General features: G+C 55.5%; 3 protein-coding genes across 3 annotated transcripts; 1 reads left to right on the top strand and 2 right to left on the bottom strand.

Moving 5' to 3' along the window:
• Positions 1-69: 69 nt before the first annotated feature.
• FTSJ3 (FtsJ RNA 2'-O-methyltransferase 3) lies at positions 70-8,141 on the bottom strand. The gene is made up of 20 exons (XM_044247645.1): positions 7,666-8,141; positions 7,390-7,495; positions 7,062-7,108; positions 6,855-6,934; positions 6,346-6,445; positions 6,059-6,253; positions 5,647-5,762; positions 5,424-5,528; positions 5,237-5,337; positions 4,930-5,010; positions 4,691-4,840; positions 4,411-4,546; positions 2,265-2,449; positions 2,006-2,129; positions 1,665-1,930; positions 1,361-1,446; positions 1,177-1,276; positions 910-1,093; positions 732-826; positions 70-645 (listed from the first exon to the last, which is right to left on the bottom strand). The coding sequence occupies exons 1-20, from the start codon at positions 7,730-7,732 to the stop codon at positions 453-455; spliced, it is 2,517 nt and encodes an 838-aa protein (XP_044103580.1). The 5' UTR covers positions 7,733-8,141; the 3' UTR covers positions 70-452.
• A 62-nt stretch (positions 8,142-8,203) lies between these two features.
• PSMC5 (proteasome 26S subunit, ATPase 5) lies at positions 8,204-12,479 on the top strand. The gene is made up of 12 exons (XM_044247648.1): positions 8,204-8,296; positions 8,865-8,936; positions 9,961-10,030; positions 10,350-10,447; positions 10,619-10,675; positions 10,752-10,982; positions 11,283-11,409; positions 11,511-11,701; positions 11,792-11,890; positions 11,976-12,086; positions 12,179-12,265; positions 12,370-12,479. The coding sequence occupies exons 1-12, from the start codon at positions 8,273-8,275 to the stop codon at positions 12,421-12,423; spliced, it is 1,221 nt and encodes a 406-aa protein (XP_044103583.1). The 5' UTR covers positions 8,204-8,272; the 3' UTR covers positions 12,424-12,479.
• Positions 12,480-12,530: 51 nt separating this feature from the next.
• Positions 12,531-22,284, bottom strand: SMARCD2 (SWI/SNF related, matrix associated, actin dependent regulator of chromatin, subfamily d, member 2). The gene is made up of 13 exons (XM_044247646.1): positions 21,814-22,284; positions 17,094-17,278; positions 16,835-16,877; positions 16,570-16,692; positions 15,660-15,815; positions 15,160-15,255; positions 14,918-15,019; positions 14,618-14,779; positions 14,355-14,452; positions 14,036-14,171; positions 13,782-13,904; positions 13,542-13,643; positions 12,531-13,461 (listed from the first exon to the last, which is right to left on the bottom strand). The coding sequence occupies exons 1-13, from the start codon at positions 22,027-22,029 to the stop codon at positions 13,408-13,410; spliced, it is 1,596 nt and encodes a 531-aa protein (XP_044103581.1). The 5' UTR covers positions 22,030-22,284; the 3' UTR covers positions 12,531-13,407.
• Positions 22,285-22,352: the final 68 nt, after the last annotated feature.

The raw sequence follows: 22,352 nt of genomic DNA, 5'->3' as shown, positions 1-22,352 counted from the left end.
TTTTAACAGTGCATGGGGTGAAACCCAGCTGTCTTGAGTTAGCGCTTAATGGGAATTGGGAACTGAAAGTCAGAAAAATACTACCCTGGTTTTATTCAGATAACAGCAGAGGATGGGGAAGGCCTGAGAGGCCAGCTTGCCCAGAAAGAGTGACTGCCACTCCAGCGCCGACCTCCCCTCAGAGACTGCTCATCTAGTCTCCACGTCCCTACCAAGAGAGCTTGGGGCCGGTGGGGGGTGCCAACAGCAGCACCAACAGGACATGGCCCAAGACCTTCCTTCAGGCAGAGGAACATCTTCCCTCACCCCGCAGGACCACCACGAGAGTTCTAGGCACCCCTCCTGTCCTCCCAGCAGACTCCGACACAGGAAGCCTATAGCTGGTACCAGGGGGGCCGGAATCACACCTCCGCGTCCTCACGCTGTCTTCTCAGGGGCCCTGGCGGCCCTGCTCACTTCCGTCTGTGTTTTTTCTTCTGCTCTTTCCTTTGCTGTGCTCTTTGGTCCTTCTTCATCCTTGAGTCCACCACCTTGAAGTGGCCTCGGACCCCAGCTGGCCGGCGCACTTTGCGGCCCACGCCTCTTTTGGCTACCACATAGGTGACTTGGCGTTTCTCCTTGCCGAGCCCGGCCTTCTTGTAGAGACTGTGAATGGAAGAGACAGTCAGAGGCCCCCAGCCACCCTTTTTAACCCCGTGTACCTTCGTGGGTGACCCCGCTCTCCTTTATACCTCCGAAGCTGAGCTACTTTCTCGCGTTCTGAGATGTCCACGGTGTTCACCACAGCCTCTGCCTTCTTCTTGGTTTGCTCCAGCTTCTTAAGCATCTGGGGCGGGGGGGGCCTTGGTCAGGCAGACTCTTCCCCACTCCCGCCCTGGCACTAGAGCAGCAGGCAGCCCCCCTCTTTACCCTCCGTTTCTTTCTGGCCTTCGCCTCAGCTACTTTCTTGATGGGCCGCGCGTTGATCTCCCGCCAGCGTCTGCGGTAGTGTTCTACCTCCTTCTTGTCAACAGGCAGCTGCCGGAGCCTGTGCTGCTTTTCCTCCTGCACAAACCACTCAGGAAGCTCCCCCTCCTCCTCATTAAATGCGTACCTAGACAGAGGACAGCGGCCCTGAATTCACGCCTGACTCCGCCCCCTCCAGGGCCACCCGTCGCGATTTCCTGGCCCCCTTACCTGCTGAAGGAATCATCTATGAGATCCCGCTTAGCCTTTTTGGAAGAGGCAATGAGAGCACCTAGGGCCAGGCCTTCAGGGTCTAGTACCTGATGTTTCGCTAGGGAGGAAAGGGGAAAGTCAAAGCTCCATTCCCACCCAGACTTCCGCTATCCCCTCCTATTTCATAAGGTACTGAGCTAACCTGGGTCCTCGATAGGCACAATCTCAAACCCGTCGTCATCGGACTTAGGCCTGCAGCTTCGCTTCTTCCCGCGCTTGGGTTCCCAACTGCAGAAGGGGGATGACCGTGTCACTGCGCCGTCTGTCCCCAGCCCCACTCCTGTCTCACGGCAACCTTCCTACTGCATACTCGAGAAACTTCCCAAAAGGCCCCCCAGGCTATACTACAGACCACTTACTTCAAGATCATCACTATTTTTTAAAAAGTATCTACAACCAAGGGTGGAAACCCTGAACACGGAGAGAAGGTCAGAACAGCCACTTGCCTGCCTTCATCACTGCTGCTGTCGCTGTCGCTGTCCGAGCTGCCATCCCCTTCCTCGCCGGGCCCAGGGGCCGTCTTGGCTGCTGCTAGAGCCTCTGGCCCCTTGGGGTCTTCGTCCTGGTGCTGGGGAGGTTTCTTCTCGGTCTTCAGACTGGGAGGTGGTGGGGGCTCCTGCCGCCGTGCCCTCCGACGGCTCTCAGACAGCAGCTGGGCCTGCCGGATCTCCAGCGCCGCGTCAGCATCATCCTCGATCCCACTGAAGCCATCCTGGGAGAGGGGAAGACTCAGCCACCGGTCTCCTACAAATTCCTTGTTTGTCTGGGTCCCCAAGCCCCTTCCTACCTTAGAGAACCACAGACTGGCTTGTTCTTCCTGCGCTACCGCCTTTTCCTCCAGCGGTATCAGCAGTGGATTCTCTTCTTCCTCCTCTTCTTTTTGATCATCTTCTACTTCACCAAATCGTACACTGTAGACCCAAGGACAGTGGGTGGGGGCTGGGGGGACCTGCTCTCCAACTCCCTCTGGCAACCCGATGCCCAGCTCTGCTTCGGGGCTCATGCTGAGGGCGTCAAGGCCTCTGCTTGCACAGCCCCCCACTTACCGCTTCTGGTCCTTCAGATGCTGAGATCCTCCAACTCCGGCCAGCTCCTCTGGATCCAGGTCACTCTCCAGAGATGCGTCGTCGTCGTCGTCCTCAACATCGGACACGTAGATGTCATCTCTTGGCAGATCGGACAGAAGCGTGTCTGCAGCGCTCATAGCCCCTTGGGTGACAGCCTCCAACAGCTGGCATTGGACAGAGAAAGAGGTCAAGGGTTCTCAGGAGGCATATACCACTTTTTTCCCCTGTGTCTGTTATCTTAGCAACGTTTGAAAATACACCAGCAAATACAGACAGGGAAGGGATGGGCTACATGCATGAAACCTCCATTCAGGGCGCCTGGGTGGCTCGGTTAAGTGTCTGCCTTTGGCTCAGGTCATGATTCCAGGGTCCTGGGCTCAAGCCCCCCACCAGGCTCCCTGCTCAGTGGGAAGCCTGCTTCTCCCTCTGCTGTGCTCTCTGACAAAAACTTAAAAATAAAAATAAAACCTCCCGCTCAGTGGGAAGCCTGCTTCTCCCTCTGCTGTGCTCTCTGACAAAAACTTAAAAATAAAAATAAAACCTCCCACTCTAGGGGCACCGTTGGCTTAGTTGGCTGGGTCCGACTCTTGGTGTTCGCTCAGGTCTTAGGGATTGTGAGGTCAGGCCCCACATCAGGCTCCTTGCCAGAGGGGAATCTGCTTGAGAGTCTGCCCTCCCCCCATTGCGGGGTGCACATGTGCTCACTCTCTAAAAAAGTGTTTTTTTTTTAAAAGACTTATTTTACAAAGTGGGCGCACACAAGCACAAGCAAGGGGAGCAAGAGGAGAGGCAGGCCCCCCGTTGAGCAGGGGGCCCAGTACAGGGCTTGATCCCAGAAATCTGGGATCATGACCCAACCCAAAGGCAGAGGCTTAACTGACTAAGCCACTCAGGCGCTCCTATGAGAAAAAATCTTCCCAAAAAGTCCATTCAAAGCCAGGTCACTGACCTAGCTCACTTGGCTGTCTCCTCTCCAGTGGTAGCAGAATAGGCTTAGAGATAAACACCTCAAGCCTATATACCGTCCAATCTTAAAATAGTCTAAAACATTGGTTTTTCTTAAAAAATTACTCTCAGGAAGCAAATGACGAGAGAAAACAACAACAAAAAAAATCACCTGAGAATAATACGACCTGCAAATATTTCCACCGAATAGAGGAATCCAGGCAATACACATCGAACAATTTCACCTAAAAACTATCAGGCAAAAAATTTACTTCCTCATAACCGCTACCTAGTAGTTCTTCAGAATCCACCACATTACCAAGGATTTACCCCTAAACCCTCTTTTAAAAATTCCTCCCCAAAACTCTAGTCAGTAGATTCTATCGTTCTCTACACATGAGAAAACTAAGGCAAAGAACGACCAACTGGTCGTCTCCTGCAGAACCACTACGCTCTCTTTGCTGTTCTCGTAACAAAGAGGACCTGGTTGGTTTTCCGTTTTCACCAGAGGCTCAGAAGTTCATTTTGCTTGTTGATGCTGCTTTAATCAGGAGCAGCAGCCTATGGAGCAAGGGGCTAACCTGGTCTCGGGGAAGGGAAGAACGCCGGCCTCTGAGGAACCCTCCATCACACATCCCGGCATCCCCGGGACCCTGGTGGCTGCATCCACTAGAACCCCTGCTTCCTGCAGAGAGGGCCTCTTGGTTCTAATGTTCCAGCTTCCACAACAACAAACCCACAGCACACTCATAAACGTTCCTCATCTTACTGTGGCATATGTAGTTCTTCCCGGCCTTTCAGGCACAAAACTCGGGGGTTTATTCTGCCCAGTCTCCTCTGACTGAGTCACCTTTCACAGATGAACACAGTAACTATGAGCTGTGAACACTCAGCACACTTCAAAAAAAAATCCGGGGCGCCTGGGTGGCTCAGTGGGTTAAGCCGCTGCCTTCGGCTCAGGTCATGATCTCAGGGCCCTGGGATTGAGCCCCGCATCGGGCTCTCTGCTCAGCAGGGAGCCTGCTTCCCCAGCCCACCCCGCCCCCACCTGCTGCTCTGCCTACTTGTGATCTCTATCCAAATAAATAAATAAATAAATAAAAATCCAATACAACACCTCCTATATCCAAATAGCAAGCAGGCAGTCCTGTCTCCTCGATCTGCCCTCAGCCCGCCTCACCTGGTGACTCCGGATGGTGCGCAGGGAGAACATGCCAGTCTCCCCCTCATCCGCAATAGAAACCCCCGGAAGATCCATCTTCAGCTCCACACGCTCCCGCTGTTTCCTCTGCTCACGCAGCAGCTTCTTCTTCTTCCTGAGTGGACAATTTGAGAAATTCAGCCCGCCCTCGCGCTCAGGATTCCCCATCTGTGCCTCCACACTCTTCCCCCGTCTTCACACCCCGAGGGCCTCCGCGGCGGGGGTTCCCGGTCCCCGGGCTCTTCCCCGCTCCTCTCACCTCTTTAAGTCTGCCACCTCCTGCGCCTTCATCTCCGCCAGGGTCCGGTTTAATTGTTCCTCCTCTTCGTCCTCCTTAGAGAGCTGCTGCCCAGTTCCAGCCTGAGACGCCTCCTCACCCTCCTCCTCCTCTTCCTCTCCCGAACTGAGGCTGACCGAACAGCGCCAGCAGTTTGGTTCTTTGCTCACACACGCCGCCGACCCCAGCTGACCCCCACCCTGCGAGGATTCCCGCCGTACCTGATGTCCAGGGCCTTCGCTTGCTCCTTGAGCTTCTTAGCCATGTATCGCCGGAGCTTTGTTCTCCAGTTCAGGAGGGACCTGCCCCAGAAATACCATGACTGACCCTGACGTTTCCCTTTTGCCCCGTCCCCTTTTTAGGCACCCCCCCTCCCAAATGTCTAACACAGGCACATCCTGTTCCCCAATATCCAGCGCTGGGTGAATTCCTCACGTCGTCTCCTCAGGAAGAAAAATGCGGCTGCGTCTTCAAAGGCCCTTCCCTGCCTTGGGGACTCCGGGCACCTGTGCTCACCCCATGGCATACCTGAGCTCCTTGCGCCCCAGCACTTTGATATCCTGACAGCACGCCTGGATGTCCTCAGTGGTAGCTGGATGCTGGGCCAACTCTTCATCATCCAGTGAGATCTGTTTGGGAGAAAGGAAAGGAGTCAGGATTATTTCAGGGACACGTTTCTGGAGCTGCCCTGCACCCCTCCAATCCGAGGACTCACTTCGCTGGCTTTGGAGAGGAAGTCAACAGGGTTGGCAGCTCGGAGGAAGTCAGTGACTGAAGAACGGTGGTAGAGTGTGAGATCGCCCTCAGCGTAACCCTCAGCCTTAGGGAGGGAAAGAAGGAAAGTTGAGAAGTCCTTTCTTAAGGTGCGTGCAGGACGCACCAGGCCCAAGTTCCCCTGAACTCGAAGACCTGAGACTGGCCCCATTCCCCAAACACACCTTTGGCTTCTTCTTAGTCACCAGCTCAGTAACAGTCTTGGCCTGAACTTCGACCTCCTTGAAGGCAAACTTGGGGTCAAAGAATTTACTGTCAACCTTGTCAGGAGCCAGGAATCCTAAGATGACAGGGTATATAAGCTTTGGGGGTGCCTGGGTGGCTCAGTGGGTTAAGCCTCTGCCTTCGGCTCAGGTCATGATCCCAGGATTCTGGGATCAAGTCCCGCATTGGGCTCTCTGCTCAGCGGGGAGCCTGCTTCTCCCCCTTCCCTCTCTCTGCCTGCTTCTCTGCCTACTTGTGATCTCTGTGTCAAATAAATAAATAAATAAAATATTTTAAAAAAAAAAAAAAAAGAGGAAAGTATGCTTCGATAGCTAAGAAACCAACTCATGAGAAAGAAAAAGTGACGCCCACCTTGGCAAACAACAAAGATCTCTGCAGATTCGTGTCGAGAGGCTTGGGGCTTAGTGGCCTGGACACGGCGGAAAAGTTGCTGAAAGATCCACAGTAGAGGCTGATAGTCACGGGAACGAAAAACCTTTGTGATGAAGCAGCCTCCACGGGCCAGAAAATCACAAGCCAAACGCAGAGCCATCAGTGTCAAATGGGCTGTGGGAGAGAGACAATTCGTTTGAGACCCTCTGCAGCCTGAGAGGCACGCCCACGTCCACCCTCCTCTCCATGCCCCCCCCACTCAGCACCTTGTGAGTAAGCATCATGGACCCAGCTAGCCCCAACGTTGGGGGCCCCATCATTGAGCACAACATCAACTTTCCAGGTCTTCAGTTCCTTTCTCAGGGCCTATACGGAAAAAAAAAAACCAAGCACAGCAACAGCTATTGTTCAGCCATTTGTCCACGTGGGCATTTGCTCAATGCCCACAGCGGGCCAAATCCTGTGCCAGGCACTGGATGCAACAATTAAAAAACAACTCAAGTCTGTCTTCACGGAGCTTACAGTCTATTAGTGAGCCCTTTCGCTTGAAAACAATTTCAACAATATCTCTGCACTTGTTCCAATTCCAAACACCTTATTACTGATTAAATAAGACCTGTACTGGAGCCTAAGGGTGTCATGGGCCTTGTCATACAGACGATGCAGGCACTGCTCAAGGCGTGTTAAACTGAAAAAGCTTGCCTCCAGAGCACTTGGTGAGAGGGAGAGATGTGCGTCTGCATATAAAGCAGACGGGAAAAGAGATTCCTATTACCTGCCTACAGCGTTCTGTCGTGATGTCCTCCTGGAGTGTCACCACATTGGGAAGAGGCTTGATTGGAACCAGATCCACTCCTGGAAGAAATCAGGTCAGAGAGTTCCAAAAGGCTGCCTCAAGCAAGGAAAAAGGAAATGCAGAACGCAGTTAGTATCTCGCTCTCCAAACCCCTTCACAGTCAGGGAGGGCCCACCTGTTACTCACCTACAATAAGGCTGGATACAGGCATAAACTTAGCAGCCACCTGCAACCTGTAAGAAAGTAATACCAGTTAAAGTAATCCAGGACTGTTGTCCCCCTCCGTTGGCAATATTCTCTCTCACCATGTGTATTAAGAACCGCTACCAAATGCAGTGGCCGGAGCATATAACATGCAAGTTTCAGACCTTTTTTCTGAGACCTACCTCTACGGAGAAATTTGAGACTGGTATTACTGTATCCCACCCTCCCTCCCCCAAAGCAACGCTCAGTCATCCAACGCCGGAACCCAGAAAGCAGCCATGAAGAGCCACAGGTGCCGGGTGTTACCCACCATCCCCCTGGCGCAGCACACAGGTCCAGCAAGGCTCGAGCTTTCTGCAGGAACTGAAAGCGGCGATTCAACTGGATCAGCTTGAAAGCGGAACGGGAGCGGTAACCTGGGGGCACCGACAAAATGTTAAACTCGGTGGGGCGCTTTCCCAGGGTGATTTATGCAGCTTCACAACCCACCACCCCTTCTGGGGAACAGGAACTCAGTATTCGGGAAACGGGGAGCGAATCGAAAAGGGCATTCGTTCGCTCGCAGACGGCGCGGACACTAACTCACCGGTCTCCTTCGCCAGGTGATAGAACTTGTCCCGCCGGCTCTTCCCGACCTTGCCCTTCTTGCCCATGGCGAAACGGGGGGAGTGTCACTCGGTCTGGGGACAGAGTAAAAACTGGAACGTCTCTTTCCGGACCTTCTGGACCACCAAATTCCACTCTCCGTTCCCTACCTAACTGCAAACACCGTGAACCAGAGCCCTTTTCACCACTCTGGCAGAAGCACATGGGGACAGCACACGTACTTCCGCTTCCACTTGCGTCCCCGCCTCCACGTTTCCGCCATCTTGAGTGTGGCCGCAAATTCTTCTCTATGCTCTCAAGTATTGGAAGTTGGAAGTTGGGACAAGGTGAGCAGATTACCTGAACTAAAAGAGAATTCCTAGAGAGCAACATTTAGTAGTTCTGTAGTCTTTTCATCCCTTTCCAGGCTTCTGACTTCGCGTAGCCACCTTCCTATCATGGCCTCTGTTTTTGTAATTGTCGCGACGCACACCCCGCCCATTGACCCGGAATTCTTCTCTTCTAGGGTCGCCGGACTCTAAGCCCCTGCTTTTGCGCCTGCGCGCTAAAGCGCCTCGGATGCCGGCGGTCTCCGTGAGAGAGGAAAGATGGCGCTTGACGGACCGGAGCAGGTATGGCGGCTGCAGCGGCCGGGCGGGGATGGGGGATCGATGCGAAGCAGGCGTGATCTGAGGTGGCCCGCCGGCTGGGGCAGCAGGGTCGGGTGGGTTGAATGGGTCGGGGGTGGGTGGGCCAATCCAGACTGGGCCGTGCCTAGGACAGGATCTGCTGTGTCAGCGCCGCCCCCGGCGGGTCAGAGCAGGGCCGGGAGAAGAGGACCCTGTGGAAGCGGAGGGAGTGAGGGGAACGATGGGAACGGGAACCGGCTCGTCCGCGAGTCGCAGGACGTAAGGCCCCGTTCCTCCAGGTGGCTCCACCTCTAGCAATGATACCTCGGGTTTTTATAGCGCTTGAATCGCTACAAAGCGCTCTCGTGTATGTTGTCTTTTGCTTCTCCTGGAAGTCTTAGGAGGTAGGCGGCATTCTCATTCTGCTTTTAGTTTAGTCACGGGGAAGTGGAGTGAGTTAGAGATGGACTGAGGCATTCGAACCCAGATCATTCCTCTAAAGCCCAAGCTGCAAGTGGGGTTTTCCCTTGAAAATTTGTTGGCCTGTTTTATAATTACACTGTGTTTTCAGATGGAGCTGGAAGAGGGGAAGGCAGGCAGTGGACTCCGCCAGTATTACCTGTCCAAGATCGAAGAACTCCAGGTGAGGACGGACTCGAGGTCCACAGGTAGCTAGACGAGGGATGAAGGATTGATGGAGTGTGTTTCTACAAATCCATTTAGTTCCACTGGAGGGCGCAATAAAAGAAGTAACTGGTAGCTATAGGAAGGATATGAAGTTAAGTCTCTTGTTTTTCTCAACTCCCATCCCTTTGAAGGTGAAAAGTCTTCGAAGTTTATTAGACATCGTGAAAACTTTAACTTTTAACCTAAAAGGTACTCTTAGCCAGATGCCATTCCGTCTAGAAGTAGTCTGAATGTGAGATTTGGTTTTGTAAGGGAGCACGAAGTTTCTCTTGAGATTTAGCTCACTCCAGTTGGGGCAGGGGGAGAGTGGGAAGGCAGACAGAACTGCCCAGTCTGTATAATGCTGATTTCTTGGGACTTAGTGAAAAGGAGTTGGGCAGCGCAGTGCTCCAGCCTAAAGAGGGAGCAGGGACTCTAGCAATAAGGAAAATACATACATAGGAGGAAGGAAAGTCCCAAGGGCAATTTCTAAACTCCTGGTACATTTGCATCTATCGTATAAGGTTTATCATTTTTTAAGTGCTCTTACATGTGGTGTCATTTGTCCTCCACAGTAGTCCAGAAAAGAGGCAGGGCAGGTAATGCTATATTTGCTTACAGTTGGGTAACAGATCTTGACGTTTTAAGTGGCTTCCCGTAGTTTTACCTACCTGTTAATTTGGGAGCAGTGGAGTTAGATCTTCCCCGTCTACCATGTCATTGCCTCACAAGAAACGGACTACGTGTGGCAGCTTGAGTTTTCTCTGTTAAGGCTTATTATTCCTGGAGCAGTGTGTTAGGACAACTAGACTTTTTTGATGGCTGCCCTAGGCCCCAGAGAGACTCTTGGAAGTAAGGACAGAGTCCTTAGGATCCTACTGCACAATCTGGAACGTGCAGGTGCCCTGTGCTCTTGTCCCTCAGCTCATACCAGCCTGTGAGGATCTTGGCCAAGAGCTTAACCTCCTAGTGTTTTCTGCTCTGTTTCTTGTTCTCCACAGCTGATTGTAAATGATAAGAGCCAAAATCTCCGGAGGCTGCAGGCACAGAGGAATGAGCTTAATGCAAAAGGTGAGGAGGGAAAGATGGGAAGGCTGCATGTGGACAGTCTGTCCGAGGTCTGACTGTTCGAATCTCCCTAAACTGAGACTTCACGTTCGGTGCTTATTTCTCATAGAGTCTGAGGCTATGCTTTGCACTGTTACTTGGCTGTTCACATTCATGCCTCTCCCGAGCTACATTGTAATCCCTTTAGAGACTTAAATTTTGATCTTATTTTGCGTTCTTCTAAAAGTTCAGAATGGTGCTTCATTCATGCCTGTTGAATTGAGTCTGTAGGAGAAGGGACACCAGAGAAGCTGGGTGACCATGATGTCTGTTTCCCATCCAGTTCGCTTACTGCGGGAAGAGCTCCAGCTGCTGCAGGAACAGGGCTCCTACGTGGGGGAAGTAGTCCGGGCCATGGATAAGAAAAAAGTGTTGGTTAAGGTAAAAGCACCATGGCCTCCAGGGAGCAGCCCAGTGCCCTGTGCATTCTCGTGCTTCTGTGTGTAGTCTTGCCAGGACGCTGTTCTGTTATTTTAGGGCTCATGGGTCTTCCTGGGCGAGGTGGATGGTTCGGTGACGGTCAGGAAAGGTCATGAGCCCTCGTTTCTTTAGGTGCATCCAGAAGGCAAGTTTGTTGTAGATGTGGACAAGAACATTGACATCAACGACGTGAGTGCAGCAGGTGAGGTGGGAGGTTGGGCTCTGCTCTTGCCACGTCACTTCCTGAAACACTTCCCTTGCCCAGGTGACACCCAATTGCCGGGTGGCTCTAAGGAACGACAGCTACACTCTGCACAAGATCTTGCCCAACAAGGTAGACCCACTGGTGTCACTGATGATGGTGGAAAAGGTGCCAGATTCAACCTATGAGATGATCGGCGGACTGGACAAGCAGATTAAGGAGATCAAAGAAGTGATCGAGCTGCCTGTCAAGCATCCTGAGCTCTTTGAAGCGCTGGGCATTGCGCAGCCCAAGGTGAGAAGCGAGAGTTGTGTGGAAGGGTCACGCTGTTACCGGCACGTCCTGCCCCAGGGGAGGTGTCACTCCCCTGTAAGGAGACACCACTTGCGCTGGCCCTCCCCAGGGAAGAGGGGCTCGGAGGAGCGCTGCCAGGGTACTGCAGTAGCTCAGAGAAAAGCACTAGGAAGGACCTCAGCGTTCATGTTTTATACCCCTGGCATCGAGCACAGGGTATAGCCCAGAGTGAGCACTTGATACATGTTCCCTAGTGTAATGGGACTGGCTTCTGCTCTGAGTCCTGCTGTTCCTCTCTAGGGGGTGCTGCTGTATGGACCCCCAGGCACTGGGAAGACACTGTTGGCCCGGGCTGTGGCTCATCATACAGACTGCACCTTTATTCGCGTTTCTGGCTCTGAATTGGTACAGAAATTCATTGGGGAAGGTAACTATGGGCAGAAACATGAAAACCAAGCGAAAGTAAGGGGGTGGCAGGGAGGGTAGGGAGCTCATTGCCTCCGTAACACCAGCTTGGCCTCTGCACAGGGGCAAGGATGGTGAGGGAGCTGTTCGTCATGGCGCGAGAACACGCTCCGTCTATCATCTTCATGGACGAAATTGACTCCATTGGCTCCTCACGGCTGGAGGGGGGTTCTGGAGGGGACAGTGAGGTGCAGCGGACGATGCTGGAGCTGCTCAACCAGCTCGATGGCTTTGAGGCCACCAAGAATATCAAGGTGAGGTGGTGTCCAAGGGAAGGCCCTGGGCGAGAAGCAGCCTGAGGAAGGGCTTGGCTGATGCTGCCACCACCCCCTTTCTCCACTCAGGTTATCATGGCCACGAATAGGATTGACATCCTGGACTCCGCTCTGCTTCGCCCTGGGCGCATCGACAGAAAAATTGAATTCCCGCCACCCAATGAGGAGGTCTGTGAGGGGCAGAGCTGGGAGTGTCTCTGTCTGTTGGGGGAGGCCACAGGGCTCAGGTTTTCTCTCTCTCCCCTCTCTTTAGGCCCGGCTGGACATCTTAAAGATTCATTCTCGGAAAATGAACCTGACCCGGGGGATCAACCTGCGGAAAATCGCCGAGCTCATGCCTGGCGCATCAGGGGCTGAAGTGAAGGTAACCAGAGGGCCCAAGGAAAGGGGGGCTGAGGCAGAAAGCTGTGGCTTCTGGGACACAGCAGCAGTGTCTGGCTTCCCTTCTCTGCTCAGGGTGTGTGCACCGAAGCCGGCATGTACGCCTTGCGGGAGCGGCGGGTCCACGTCACGCAGGAGGACTTCGAGATGGCTGTCGCCAAGGTAGAGGCCTCCCATCTCTCTACCCTTGCAGATGGGGTTTTGAACAGCGGGGACAGAGCCTGTGTTTATTATTCCATTTATAACTGGGTGCTTTCTCTCTCCAGGTCATGCAGAAGGACAGTGAGAAAAATATGTCTATCAAGAAGCTGTGGAAGTGAGGTGCTTGTCTTCTCTGTGGATCCCTCAAATAAAGCTCTGCAGGATAAGCCCTTAAGGACTTTAGTCTGTTACTGAGTGGCCACACTGTTGAATGACCAGGTCCGGGTACCACCAATAAACAAGGATTTATTTGGAAATTTCCAAACCTGCCAGAAGTGGCACTTGCCAAGCCCTGGGGTCCACCCTTCTACCAAGCTCTGAAGGGCAGCAACAGACCTTCCCCCCTGCCCCCTCACATCCCCCCGCCCTCCACCAAGCACGCACACCCGTACCTCAGGCCATGCCAGAGAACTGGAGCCCCCTCCGAGGCAGCTCTACCACCCTGGGCTCAAGAGCTGGGCTGGCAGGCCTCTGGCGTCCGAGGAGATGATGGCGGCCAGAGCCGCTTGCATAGATTGAGGAAAAACAGAAGGAGGCACCAAACAGGGCTCCCTGAAAACCCCAACTTACCCCTGTACAAAAAAAGTGGCTCCCGCATAGAAAAACCTGCTTCCCACATAGTGCAAATACCCAAAGAAAAGGAAAAACCAGCAGCAAGGCTGGGCTGGTAGGAATGGCAAAGAACTTTGGTTTAGAAAGGCCAGGAAGAGTGTGAGCTGTGCTCCTCTCCCTCACCCAGCTCCCCAGAGCCAGCTCGGACACTGGCCCCAAGGGGGTCTGTAAACAAGCAAAGCCAGCGGGCCTGGGTCTGAAAGGTCTCCGTGACAATGTCAATCAAAGCACAGCCTCCAGCGGACCGACTGGGGCCCGCCTGCCTGCAGGGAGCAGAGGAGGCAGCTGTGGAGAACCCATTTAAAGCCAAAGTAAAAAGTAAGTATAAGGCTTTGGGGACCAAGCAACAAGGAATCCTAGCACTACATTTATGAAACTCTAGCTGGGGAGCAGAGGGGGACAGGAGGCACCCCTCATCCCATCCTTAGCCTATGTGTCTGTGACCCCAGAGGGTGGTCCCCTTCCCAGCAGAGGAGGGGGTCCCTGAGCAGTTAGGTCAAGCGGATTCCCAGCACCTGTTCCAGTTCCTGCCTTCGCTGCTGCACCTGGCGGGAGAGAGCAGAGACGAGTGGCTCAGGACTCTGCTGCCCACGAGCTCAAGAGGGCACATAGGGCAGAGCCTCACCTTGGCAAAAATGTGCCTCCCCACTGCTTCTTGGGCCCACGGCTGATGGTAGAAAGCAGCTCGTCTCTCCTCTTCCGGATTCCCGATCACATCCGTGATGATCTGCAGAGAGCCAGGAGGAGAGCTGCGTACAGCCCTATGCCCGCCCCTGCGCCAGTCGGCCCCAGGAAGCGAAGTTGTGACCTGGGTAAACATCCCTCAGGGCCTAGCCTGGGATCAACCTCAGGATGGGGACCACACCTTGAGGTCTCGGCGCTGGGAGCGGAGCCATTCCTGGATGAAGTCCTGAGGGTCAGTGCTAAAGCTGAGCATGAAATCCCTCTGGGTCTTTAGCTGGTTGATGGACTCAATGGTCTCATGGATCTGGAGAAGAGAGTCCGTGTGTCAGTCCGGACTCACCGATACTGTCGCAAGGTGCTCAAATGCAGAAATGCACAACAGAGCCGGCCCAGCCCCATCCTGGATCCCAGCGGCTAGAGGGGCTGAGGGCCCACCTTGACATCAAGGGAGGCTATCTCCTGCTGATTGGTGGTAGAGGCCAGAAAATTGCTCATCTGGGCCTTCAGTGGGTCGTCCACCTCCACGTCAATGTCATAGCATGCGGTCTTCTTTTGGTCGTTAGGGTCTACGCTGCAGGCAGGACACAGGAGGGGATGGCTAAGCTTACAGCTATGTTCATCCCACAGACCTGGGCCAAACCTACACACGCGCAGCAGGCAAGAAACCAAACGTGCTACTTCTCTTTGGCTTTTAGATCAAGCCAAAGGTAAAGGGCTCTGAAATGGGAAGAGGAGGATGGGAAGGCTCTTTTACCTAATGACATGGTTGATGACAATGGGGTCTGGATGCTGCAGCAACCCAGCCAGCTTCATGGGAATCTCAGAGAAACGAAGGCGGCCACAACTGAAGATCTAGAGAGTACCAAAGGGTCGGTGATGCCTTTGTGGGCATAGAGGGAAGTGCACCATCCCAGGGTCAGTGTGGAGAAGGTGGCCAGAAACCTGCCCCACAGGGGCTGTGGAGCAGGGGGCGGGGCAGGGCGGGGCAGCGAGCAGCGTGGGGAGGTCCACGCTCACCTGGCGGAAGTACCGGTTGCAGTTGATGTACTCGCGCTCGTGCCCGTCCTGCAGCTGGTTGTGTTTGATATAAAGCCATAGGGCCTGCATGATGGCCGCCCTGGTCTGTGTGTGCACCCCCAGCAGCCTTGCCAGTCGGGGGTCCAACTTGTACTGGGGAGGCTAGAGATGCACAGAGGGGAGTCAGGGGGTGGCGCTGTGCTCGTGGGAGAAACCAAAGTGGAAGGACGGGAAGGGTGTTCGACAGGAACCTGCCCCCCTTCCCCAAGAGCACTCCCTGTGGCCCCAGACCCGTGTCACCTGATGATCCAGCATGAGCAGGAGGGTGCACTTGACGTTGAGGTCTCCAGGCCGTTTCACCTGGAAGCCATCAGTCTCCTGGGTGGTGGGCATCCGGTGCCACTGACAGGGAGGAGGGGAGCAGACCTCGTCACCAAGGGAGCGGGCAGGTGTACACGCTTGGCCCTCCAGGGGACCAAGGCCGCTTCTCGGACCCCCCACAGCACGTCAGCCTGTGCTCCCCACACCCCAGGGCCTCTCACCTCCACCAGGTGGTTGTCAGGTCCATACAGCTCCTTGTCCAGCTCAATGACGAGGCTCTTGAAGAATGAAGAAAACTTCCTCTTCTGTTTGCTGGGCTGGGGAACGGTCATGGTTATAAGCAGGGGGTGCTGCGGGGCTCTCAGACCTGACCCAGGCGAAGCCCCGGACAAAAGGACTATTTCAACTCTCAGGCTCAGGGTACTGGAGATTCGGGGGCCCCAAAAGAAGGAGACCGGGTGCCCGGAAAGGACTCTGGGTGCAGCCCAGCTAGCAGCCAACAGGGTCTGAATTAGAAAGGGGCACCCCATTCCTCAAGATGCCTCACTGTGTAACAACCAAACAGATCTTCACCCTCCAACCTCTAAGCAGCCTGGAGCTGTGATCCAGAGCAGAGCCCTCTCCCTCAGGCAGGACTTCTCCTGAAGCGCCCCAGTGTCTGGCCCAGTCTCTACCCCACACAGGCCACCTCCCCTTCAGACACCACCTTTCCCCAACTCACATCATCCAGCAGTTTTCCCTCCACTCGGAGTTCCCAGGAAGCCACTTTGTCCCCTGCGGGGGTTCCCCCGGGGGGCCCTGTGGTCCCCGCAGTGTCACCTTCTGCCTTGCTGGGACTGAACGTATTGGAAATATAGATCCGCAGCTTTCGTTTTTGCTAGAGAGAGAGAGACAGCCGGCTAGAGGTGAGCCAACAGGCTAGAAACAATCTACTCAACCTTCCTGTCCGAATTCATTCAACATCAATACTGAGTGTAGACGGGCCAGGCACCCTGTCAGGCACCAGAAATCAGGAGCCAGAAATCCCGGTCCCAGACTGGAAGGAACTCACAGTTCTGAGGGGGACAGATGGGCTACCGACAATTCCAACACTGGGATCGGTGGTGACAGGGACATACAGGATTTGCTGTCGGGCAAATCTGAAGTCTCCAGCTCACACTAAATGCAACTCAGACACCCACCATGGCCCCAAAGTATCCTTGTCTCTGGAAGCTTTCATCACTCAGGAGACTGTTCTAGATTATTTTTAAAAAGGTGGCAGGGGTGGGGAGACAGGAACTATCCCTATCTACCCTCTAGTCTTGCCATGCAAACTTCTGACCATGATCAATAACGTTTTCATTTTAAATCGTGACCCACCATCCACATATATAAACATCTGAAACAAAATGTCACTAAATGATACTAATAAGGTAATTACTACACTTCTGTGAAGTATTATAATTTCTACTTTTCTCTTTTGTTAAAAACATGCTGGTCCCATCATGTGAAACTGAGTTCATGCTCCACTAATGGGCTGCGGCCAGCAGCATTGAGAAATCGCAGCCCCATGCTTGGCCCCCAGAAAACAAGACCAAGGAGACACCGAGAAGTCTGGGAAAGCCCAGGGCTGGCCAGGGCTGCACACACACCGTCAGAGGCTTTTTGATGGCCTCTTGGATCTCCATCCGCTTTCGGGCAATGGTCTGGTCCAGCTTCCGCTCAAAAGCCAAGAGATCCATGTACGCCTGAGACTCTGGGACAAGCTCCCGAATCTGGAGGAAGAGAAGAATTCAACTTGTTTCTGCTGCATCTCTGGCTCCTTGCTCCTCCACCCCAGGACTGGGGGAGCCCGGCTGCACCCACAGTCCACCAGCTACTACACAGGCTTCCTGGGCCCCTGCCCAACATACTCACTCGCTGAGGTAGAACCTTATCTGCCATCTTCCTCCTCTTCAACCTAGGGAGGACAAAAACTCAAGACATCAGTGATCCAAACACACCTCCCCCACACCCACCCCTCCAGCCCCTAGGACTCTCCCCAAGAAGAGCCAGGAGTCTTCCTCCCCAATTTCATGCCCGATGGCGTGCCCATCAGGCAGATCAGAGCTCTTAGGACTCTCTGTCACCACTGTAGCTGAGCCGGGTGGAGGGAGGAGAAATGGGATGGTCTTACCCCCGGCGCTGGGCAGGCATTGGGGGCTGGGCCTGGGGCACAAGCAGGCGTTTGCGGAATGGGTCCATCATGGTGGGCGGCATCCCAGGTCGAAGTGCAGCAGCTGTGCCGAAGGGGGATCCAGCGGGAGGTCCCACCTGCAAGCCAGCCATGGGCATCCGGCTCCCTGGTGACATACCAGGCCGCTGGGGGAAGCAAGCCAATGGGGGTGCATAGGTCAGCGGTAGGGCCCCATGGGGCCCGTAACCCATTCTCTCCATCCTTCTCGGGTCAGGCCCAAAGCAGCACACCACAGAGCCCGGGGCGGAGGGCCAGGAACAAAGGGGAGCAGGTGCCTGAGAGGAGAAATATAAACCACACCTGCCCTGCCCCCATCCCCCACCCTGGCGTCTGCGCCAGCAAATGGGGCCTGCCGGAACCCGGGGGGTGGGACGAGAGCCTGAAACGGAAGGGCCTGTGGGAGTGTCTCAGGGCCCAGCCCCACCTTCTAGCCCCCCGCCCCATAGGTGAGCCCTGCTCCCTGGGATCAGAGGGGTAGGAGGCACTCCTGATCGCCTCATGTGGCCCCACCAAGCACTCCCATCCAACGGAACAGGAAAGCACGGCGCGGGGGCCAGGTCCCAGCCGGGTCGAGAGGTACAGTGTGATAGTAGTAGGCAAAACCCCAACAGCCATCTCCTGGCACTAGCTCAGCAGTGTGACCAAAGGGAGAAAGATGGTCCAAGGGGCTGGCGTGCCCATCAGGCAGTGGCCCCCTACGTGAGCTATTCCAGCAGGATGGCTTGGCGCATGTCCCGACTGGTGGGGGTGGCCTCAGCAGAGTCCGGAGACCATCTGGTCACCATATGGTCCCTCCTTACAACCCAGACCTGGACCCTTCTCTCCACCTCCCTACTGCCCTGCTCCCCACCCTGAAGCCAGAAGACCCCGAGAGGAAGGCTGTGGCTCCTGGGTGGCCTCTGGGAGAGCCGCCGGCACCCAGCCTCCGTCTGGGGTCCAGGTACCACGTGGCTGCTGGGGAAAACGGAGCCTGAATACAGCCCACACGGTCCTAAACTGGAGAACAGAGATGAGGTTATCCTCGGATACAAGATCAGGCATAGGGTCACCAGGAATCTGGGTGACAGAAACGGCTGCTGTAGAAGCCTGCAGAAGGATTTCCCATCAAGGTCCAGTTCCCCAACATTTCTGGGAGTTCCCCGGGCCCCTTGCCCCCCTCCCCACAGCTGCTGCCTGCAAGGCCTGTTTGGCAGCTCTGCCGTGCACACACTGTCCCTGGCAGCTTCTCAGGGCTGGCCCCAGGGCCCAGATTATGCAACCAGCACAACCATCCAAGCAAGCCAGGCTGGGTGGGGACTCGCACCAAATCAGAGGGTCCCCCCCACCCCTGGCCCAGCATCACGGAGATGAACTGCTTCCCCTACTTTTTCATCTAGCCCTGAACCTCTGTTTTCAGCACAGAGGGCCAGACTCCTGACCAGAGACGGAGGGCAGGGGAGAGAAGGCGGCCGTGGGACAAGCATCTGGGAGAACGGAGTTAAACGGAGGGGACTCTGGGTCCTCAGGAGTCCTGCCACAATTTCTCCTCGTCAGGAAAAGATTCGTCTGGGCTGTTGAAAGGTGAAAGCCCATTTTTTATTTCTCAGCCTTAATGAGCCACGGCCGGAGATTACAGAAAAAAACCCCGTGTGGCCACAGCTGTAAGCCCAGGCCCCAGATATCCTGGCCGTATTTTCCCCAGCCAGAGCCTGAGCCGGAGGGGAGGAACAAGTGGAGCAAGGCGATCTGCGGAGAGCGAGCTTGGGCCCCTGGGTCCCCCGGGGTCTCCGGGAAGCCACTCACTAGGGCGGGAAGCTACTCGCTAGGGCGTTCACAGAACCTCCCGGGCACCACCCATCCCTCCTGGGCAGGTGCTCCTGTGGCAGGAAGTCCCAAGTCAAGGCGGCACAGACAGGGCCTGGAATAGGCTCCTCCCAGACATGGGCTCCCGACTTCCCAGGCACAGAGCTACCCCCTCCTCCTGCTTGCCCAGGGCCCCCAGCTTCTCCCAAGAGAGAGCAGGGGCCCAGGGGAAGGTTGCTCACAGCTCACAAAGTCCTGCCAAGCTCCACACCTGCTCTTTGAAGCACCAGTAACTCCTCTTCAAAATAAAAAAACCCAAGAGGAAAAAGAAAAAAGACACCAAAACAAAACAAAACACACACACACACACACACACACACACACACACGTCAGGTCTCTCCAAGCTCTGTTAAGTCCCCGCCTGCAGCAGAACTGGGCGGGCCTGGCTCAGTGCCCTGAACCTCGGAAGCGTGCGACAGCGTCCCCCCCCCCCAGCCCGGCACCAGCCCACACCCTAGGTGGGCCTCTGCCTCCACCCCCGTGACAGCAGGGGCAGGTGGCTGGGCCTGAGAGAAGAGAACATAGCCCTCCGTGAGTAGAACATATTTTGAACTCTGGAGTGAACCCAACAATCTGTGCTTCTTCGGGTTTTGTTTTTTTCATTTCTTGTTTTCCTTAAGCTCCTCTGTTGAGTACGGACATGGCTATAGAACCACAATGTGGAGGGAGGAGGGTCATCACTTCCCTTCTTTCCAGGGGCTCCCCTAGTTGCCCAACTGGGCCCTGAAACCCTGGCTTTTCTAGTTCATGTGCCCCGACAGGAACCCCTTTGCTCCTCAGATCTCAAGCCCCATCTCCTGAAGTCACGCAGCTGGACTTGCAAAGAGGCCAAGCACCATCTTTCTCGAACTCAGCCAGAGTGAACGGGGTCCTCCCTCTCCCCTTGGACCTCCACTGCCCCCCCCTCCCTGGGAGAGGAGGTGACAAAAACACCTGAGGGGCTCAGTCGGTTAAGCGACTGCTTTTGGCTCAGGTCATGATCCCAGGGTCCTGGGACTGAGCCCCAAGTCAGGCTCCCTGCTCAGCGGGGAGTCTGCTTCTCACCCCCCCGACCACCCCGACTCATGCTCTCTTTCAAATAAATAAAATCTTAAAAAGAAAAGGAAAGCTGGTGGGATAGGAAGCCTGTGGAAGCAGAGGCTCAGTGTCTTCCCCTTGGTCCCCAACCCTAGCAGCCTGGGGCCACCCAGCCTGGACCTTGCCACTGGCCCAAGAGCACTCCCTACACAAGGCTGTGTAACCTGTTCTCTCCACGGGCTCTTCCCAGGCCACATGGCCCATGGGTTTCGAGCAGAAGACACCAGAGAGGCTTCTCTTTCTTCCTTAGATCCTTCTCAGGCCAAAGGCCCACAGGGAGTCTCCAAGGCCAGTCCTCAGCCAGCTGGCCCAGGGGCTGGAATGACTCATGCAGGGACCCTTCAGCATCACCTTGGACCCATGAGTCCCCAAATGGGAAAGCAGGATGGAAAAGATGGAGTCTTCGGGACCAGGTCTATCTCCGTTAATACCCAGACGCTTTGTTTTTGTTTTTACAGGGAGGAGGGAGAATGAGGAACAAGAAGGAACAATCACTGTCCCCAGTTAAGCATCTCTTTAGAAAGTGAGGGATCAGAGCTCCGGCGGGGGGGCAGATATGCACACCCTCTTCTGTGAGGATCCACTGTGCAGCCTCTACCTGGAGACATGAGGTAGGAGCAGAGCAAGCCCCAGCCTCCCTGGGAGATGAGCGAAGAAGCCAGTGCCACATGCTGGGGCACATGGGTTGGGTGGGCTATGGCGATGTTAGAACCTAAAGATGAAATAAAGGTGGAGAGAGAGTGGGAAAAGGGATGGGGACCATTCCCAAGCATTCTGGAGCAACCAGAAACATCGCACTGGAGGGGGGTGGTAAACGACTGAGGAGCTCCCCCCGCGGGGTCAGGCCCTAAGGATAGAGTCTCTGTCTCTCAATGGCCTTTGAAGCTGCAACCTGAGAAGTTCTCTCTTTAAGCCAAACTCCAAAGGGGTCAGAACTCTTTGAAGCAACTCTCCCAGGCTCCTCCAGCCCTAGACCAGCAGGGCTCAGTGGAGCCTCTCCGCTCCTGCAGACCGATCTACTCCTGGACACTAGGACACCAGCCGAGAGCCAAAAAGAGAGTTTGCCCAGAGTGGGCTGGGCTTTCCACCTCAGGCCTGGCGGCCACCACCTCTACTCAAACCCAGAGCCATCCTGCGCCAGGGTCCTGACCTGGAGAAGACCCCGCCTGGCACAGGCTGAGATCCCCTCGCTCTAGGCTCAACCTCCCAAGCCGTGGGAAGCCAGGCCCTTCTTCCTCCTCCTCGGCAGCTGGGAGCCATCTCAGACACGCTAGAGCTCTGCCAGTTCCCAACTAGAAAAAAAACAGCGCAGACTTGGAGTGGGACCAAGGCCAATGCAGGGTAACCCTTGTTTCTCAGTGAGGGCCCTTTTGCAAAACTTTCTCAGCACTTCCCTGATCCCCCTACCCTAAAAGCTATACCAGACTACACTAGATCTACACTAGACTTCTCAGCCCACTCGCTCACAGCTCACTGGCTCCGATTGCTCCATCTCTCAGTTACTCAGAATCCCTGTTCTAAGAAAGCCTCCAGAGCCTCCCTCCATCCCACGGTCGCTCTTACCCTCTCCCCCAACTGCCCCGCCACCCGGCCTTGCCCTCCACCAAGTCCCGCGCACTCCGCACGCTGGGCCCCTATGCCCTGTGCCAAGGCGGCCGCCCCGGGGCCCTCACTCGAGGCCCCCCATCGTCCGCAGCCCCCGGCGTGCTCGCGGGGCCGCCCGCCCATCCACGCGGCTCACCTGGTACTGCGCCGCGGGGCCCGCGGGGCCCATGGGGCGGAAGGCGGCGGCCCCGGGGCCCCCCACGCCTCCGGCCGGCCCTGGCCCCCTGAGCGCCGGTCCGGGCAGCATGCCGGGTCCCGCTGGCGGAGGCGGCGCTCCCAGGGCCGCGGCAACGGCGCCGCCACCAGGACTCAGCGGAGGCAGCGGGAACCCGCCCGCGCCACGGCCCGACATCGCTCCGTCCCGTCCGGCGCTGTCGCGATCCGGGCTCCGGACTCCGTGTCGAGTCCGCTCCGCGATCCGTGCTCCGGGACTTTCCGATCTAAATTCCGGGTTCTGGGGTTTGTTGATCCGGGTTCCGGGATTTCCCAATCCAAGTTCTCGAGTTCCTCGCAGACTCGGTTTGGGGCAGGGCCGATCCTGATTCCGGTCCTGCCCGGGGAATTCCGGATCCGGGATCTATTGCAGGCCTGCCTGCCGCCCGCGGCCTCCGGAGGTTTGGCTGCCAGGGCCCAGTTACCCGGAGGCGGCAACTAACTCCCAGCCCCGCCCAAACA

The sequence above is a fragment of the Neovison vison genome, chromosome 5, assembly GCF_020171115.1.
Source record: "Neovison vison isolate M4711 chromosome 5, ASM_NN_V1, whole genome shotgun sequence".
NCBI lineage: Eukaryota > Metazoa > Chordata > Mammalia > Carnivora > Mustelidae > Neogale > Neogale vison.
Note: the sequence above shows the minus strand (reverse complement) of the source record. Positions and strands in the feature narration are given on the sequence as shown.

Excerpts from the sequence above, each read along its gene's own strand:
- FTSJ3 (XM_044247645.1), bottom strand. The coding sequence starts at position 7,732 with ATGGGCAAGAAGGGCAAGGTCGGGAAGAGCCGGCGGGACAAGTTCTAT. Across the intron at positions 6,935-7,061 it reads TGTATCCAGCCTTATTGTAG|GAGTGGATCTGGTTCCAATC; the intron begins GTGAGTAACAGG and ends GATTTCTTCCAG. Across the intron at positions 646-731 it reads AAAGTAGCTCAGCTTCGGAG|TCTCTACAAGAAGGCCGGGC; the intron begins GTATAAAGGAGA and ends TTCCATTCACAG.
- PSMC5 (XM_044247648.1), top strand. The coding sequence starts at position 8,273 with ATGGCGCTTGACGGACCGGAGCAG. Across the intron at positions 10,676-10,751 it reads AGAACATTGACATCAACGAC|GTGACACCCAATTGCCGGGT; the intron begins GTGAGTGCAGCA and ends TCCCTTGCCCAG. Across the intron at positions 10,983-11,282 it reads TGGGCATTGCGCAGCCCAAG|GGGGTGCTGCTGTATGGACC; the intron begins GTGAGAAGCGAG and ends GTTCCTCTCTAG.
- SMARCD2 (XM_044247646.1), bottom strand. The coding sequence starts at position 22,029 with ATGTCGGGCCGTGGCGCGGGCGGGTTCCCGCTGCCTCCGCTGAGTCCT. Across the intron at positions 14,172-14,354 it reads GTCATCAACCATGTCATTAG|CGTAGACCCTAACGACCAAA; the intron begins GTAAAAGAGCCT and ends TCCTGCCTGCAG. Across the intron at positions 13,644-13,781 it reads CCCAGCGCCGAGACCTCAAG|ATCATCACGGATGTGATCGG; the intron begins GTGTGGTCCCCA and ends GGCTCTCTGCAG.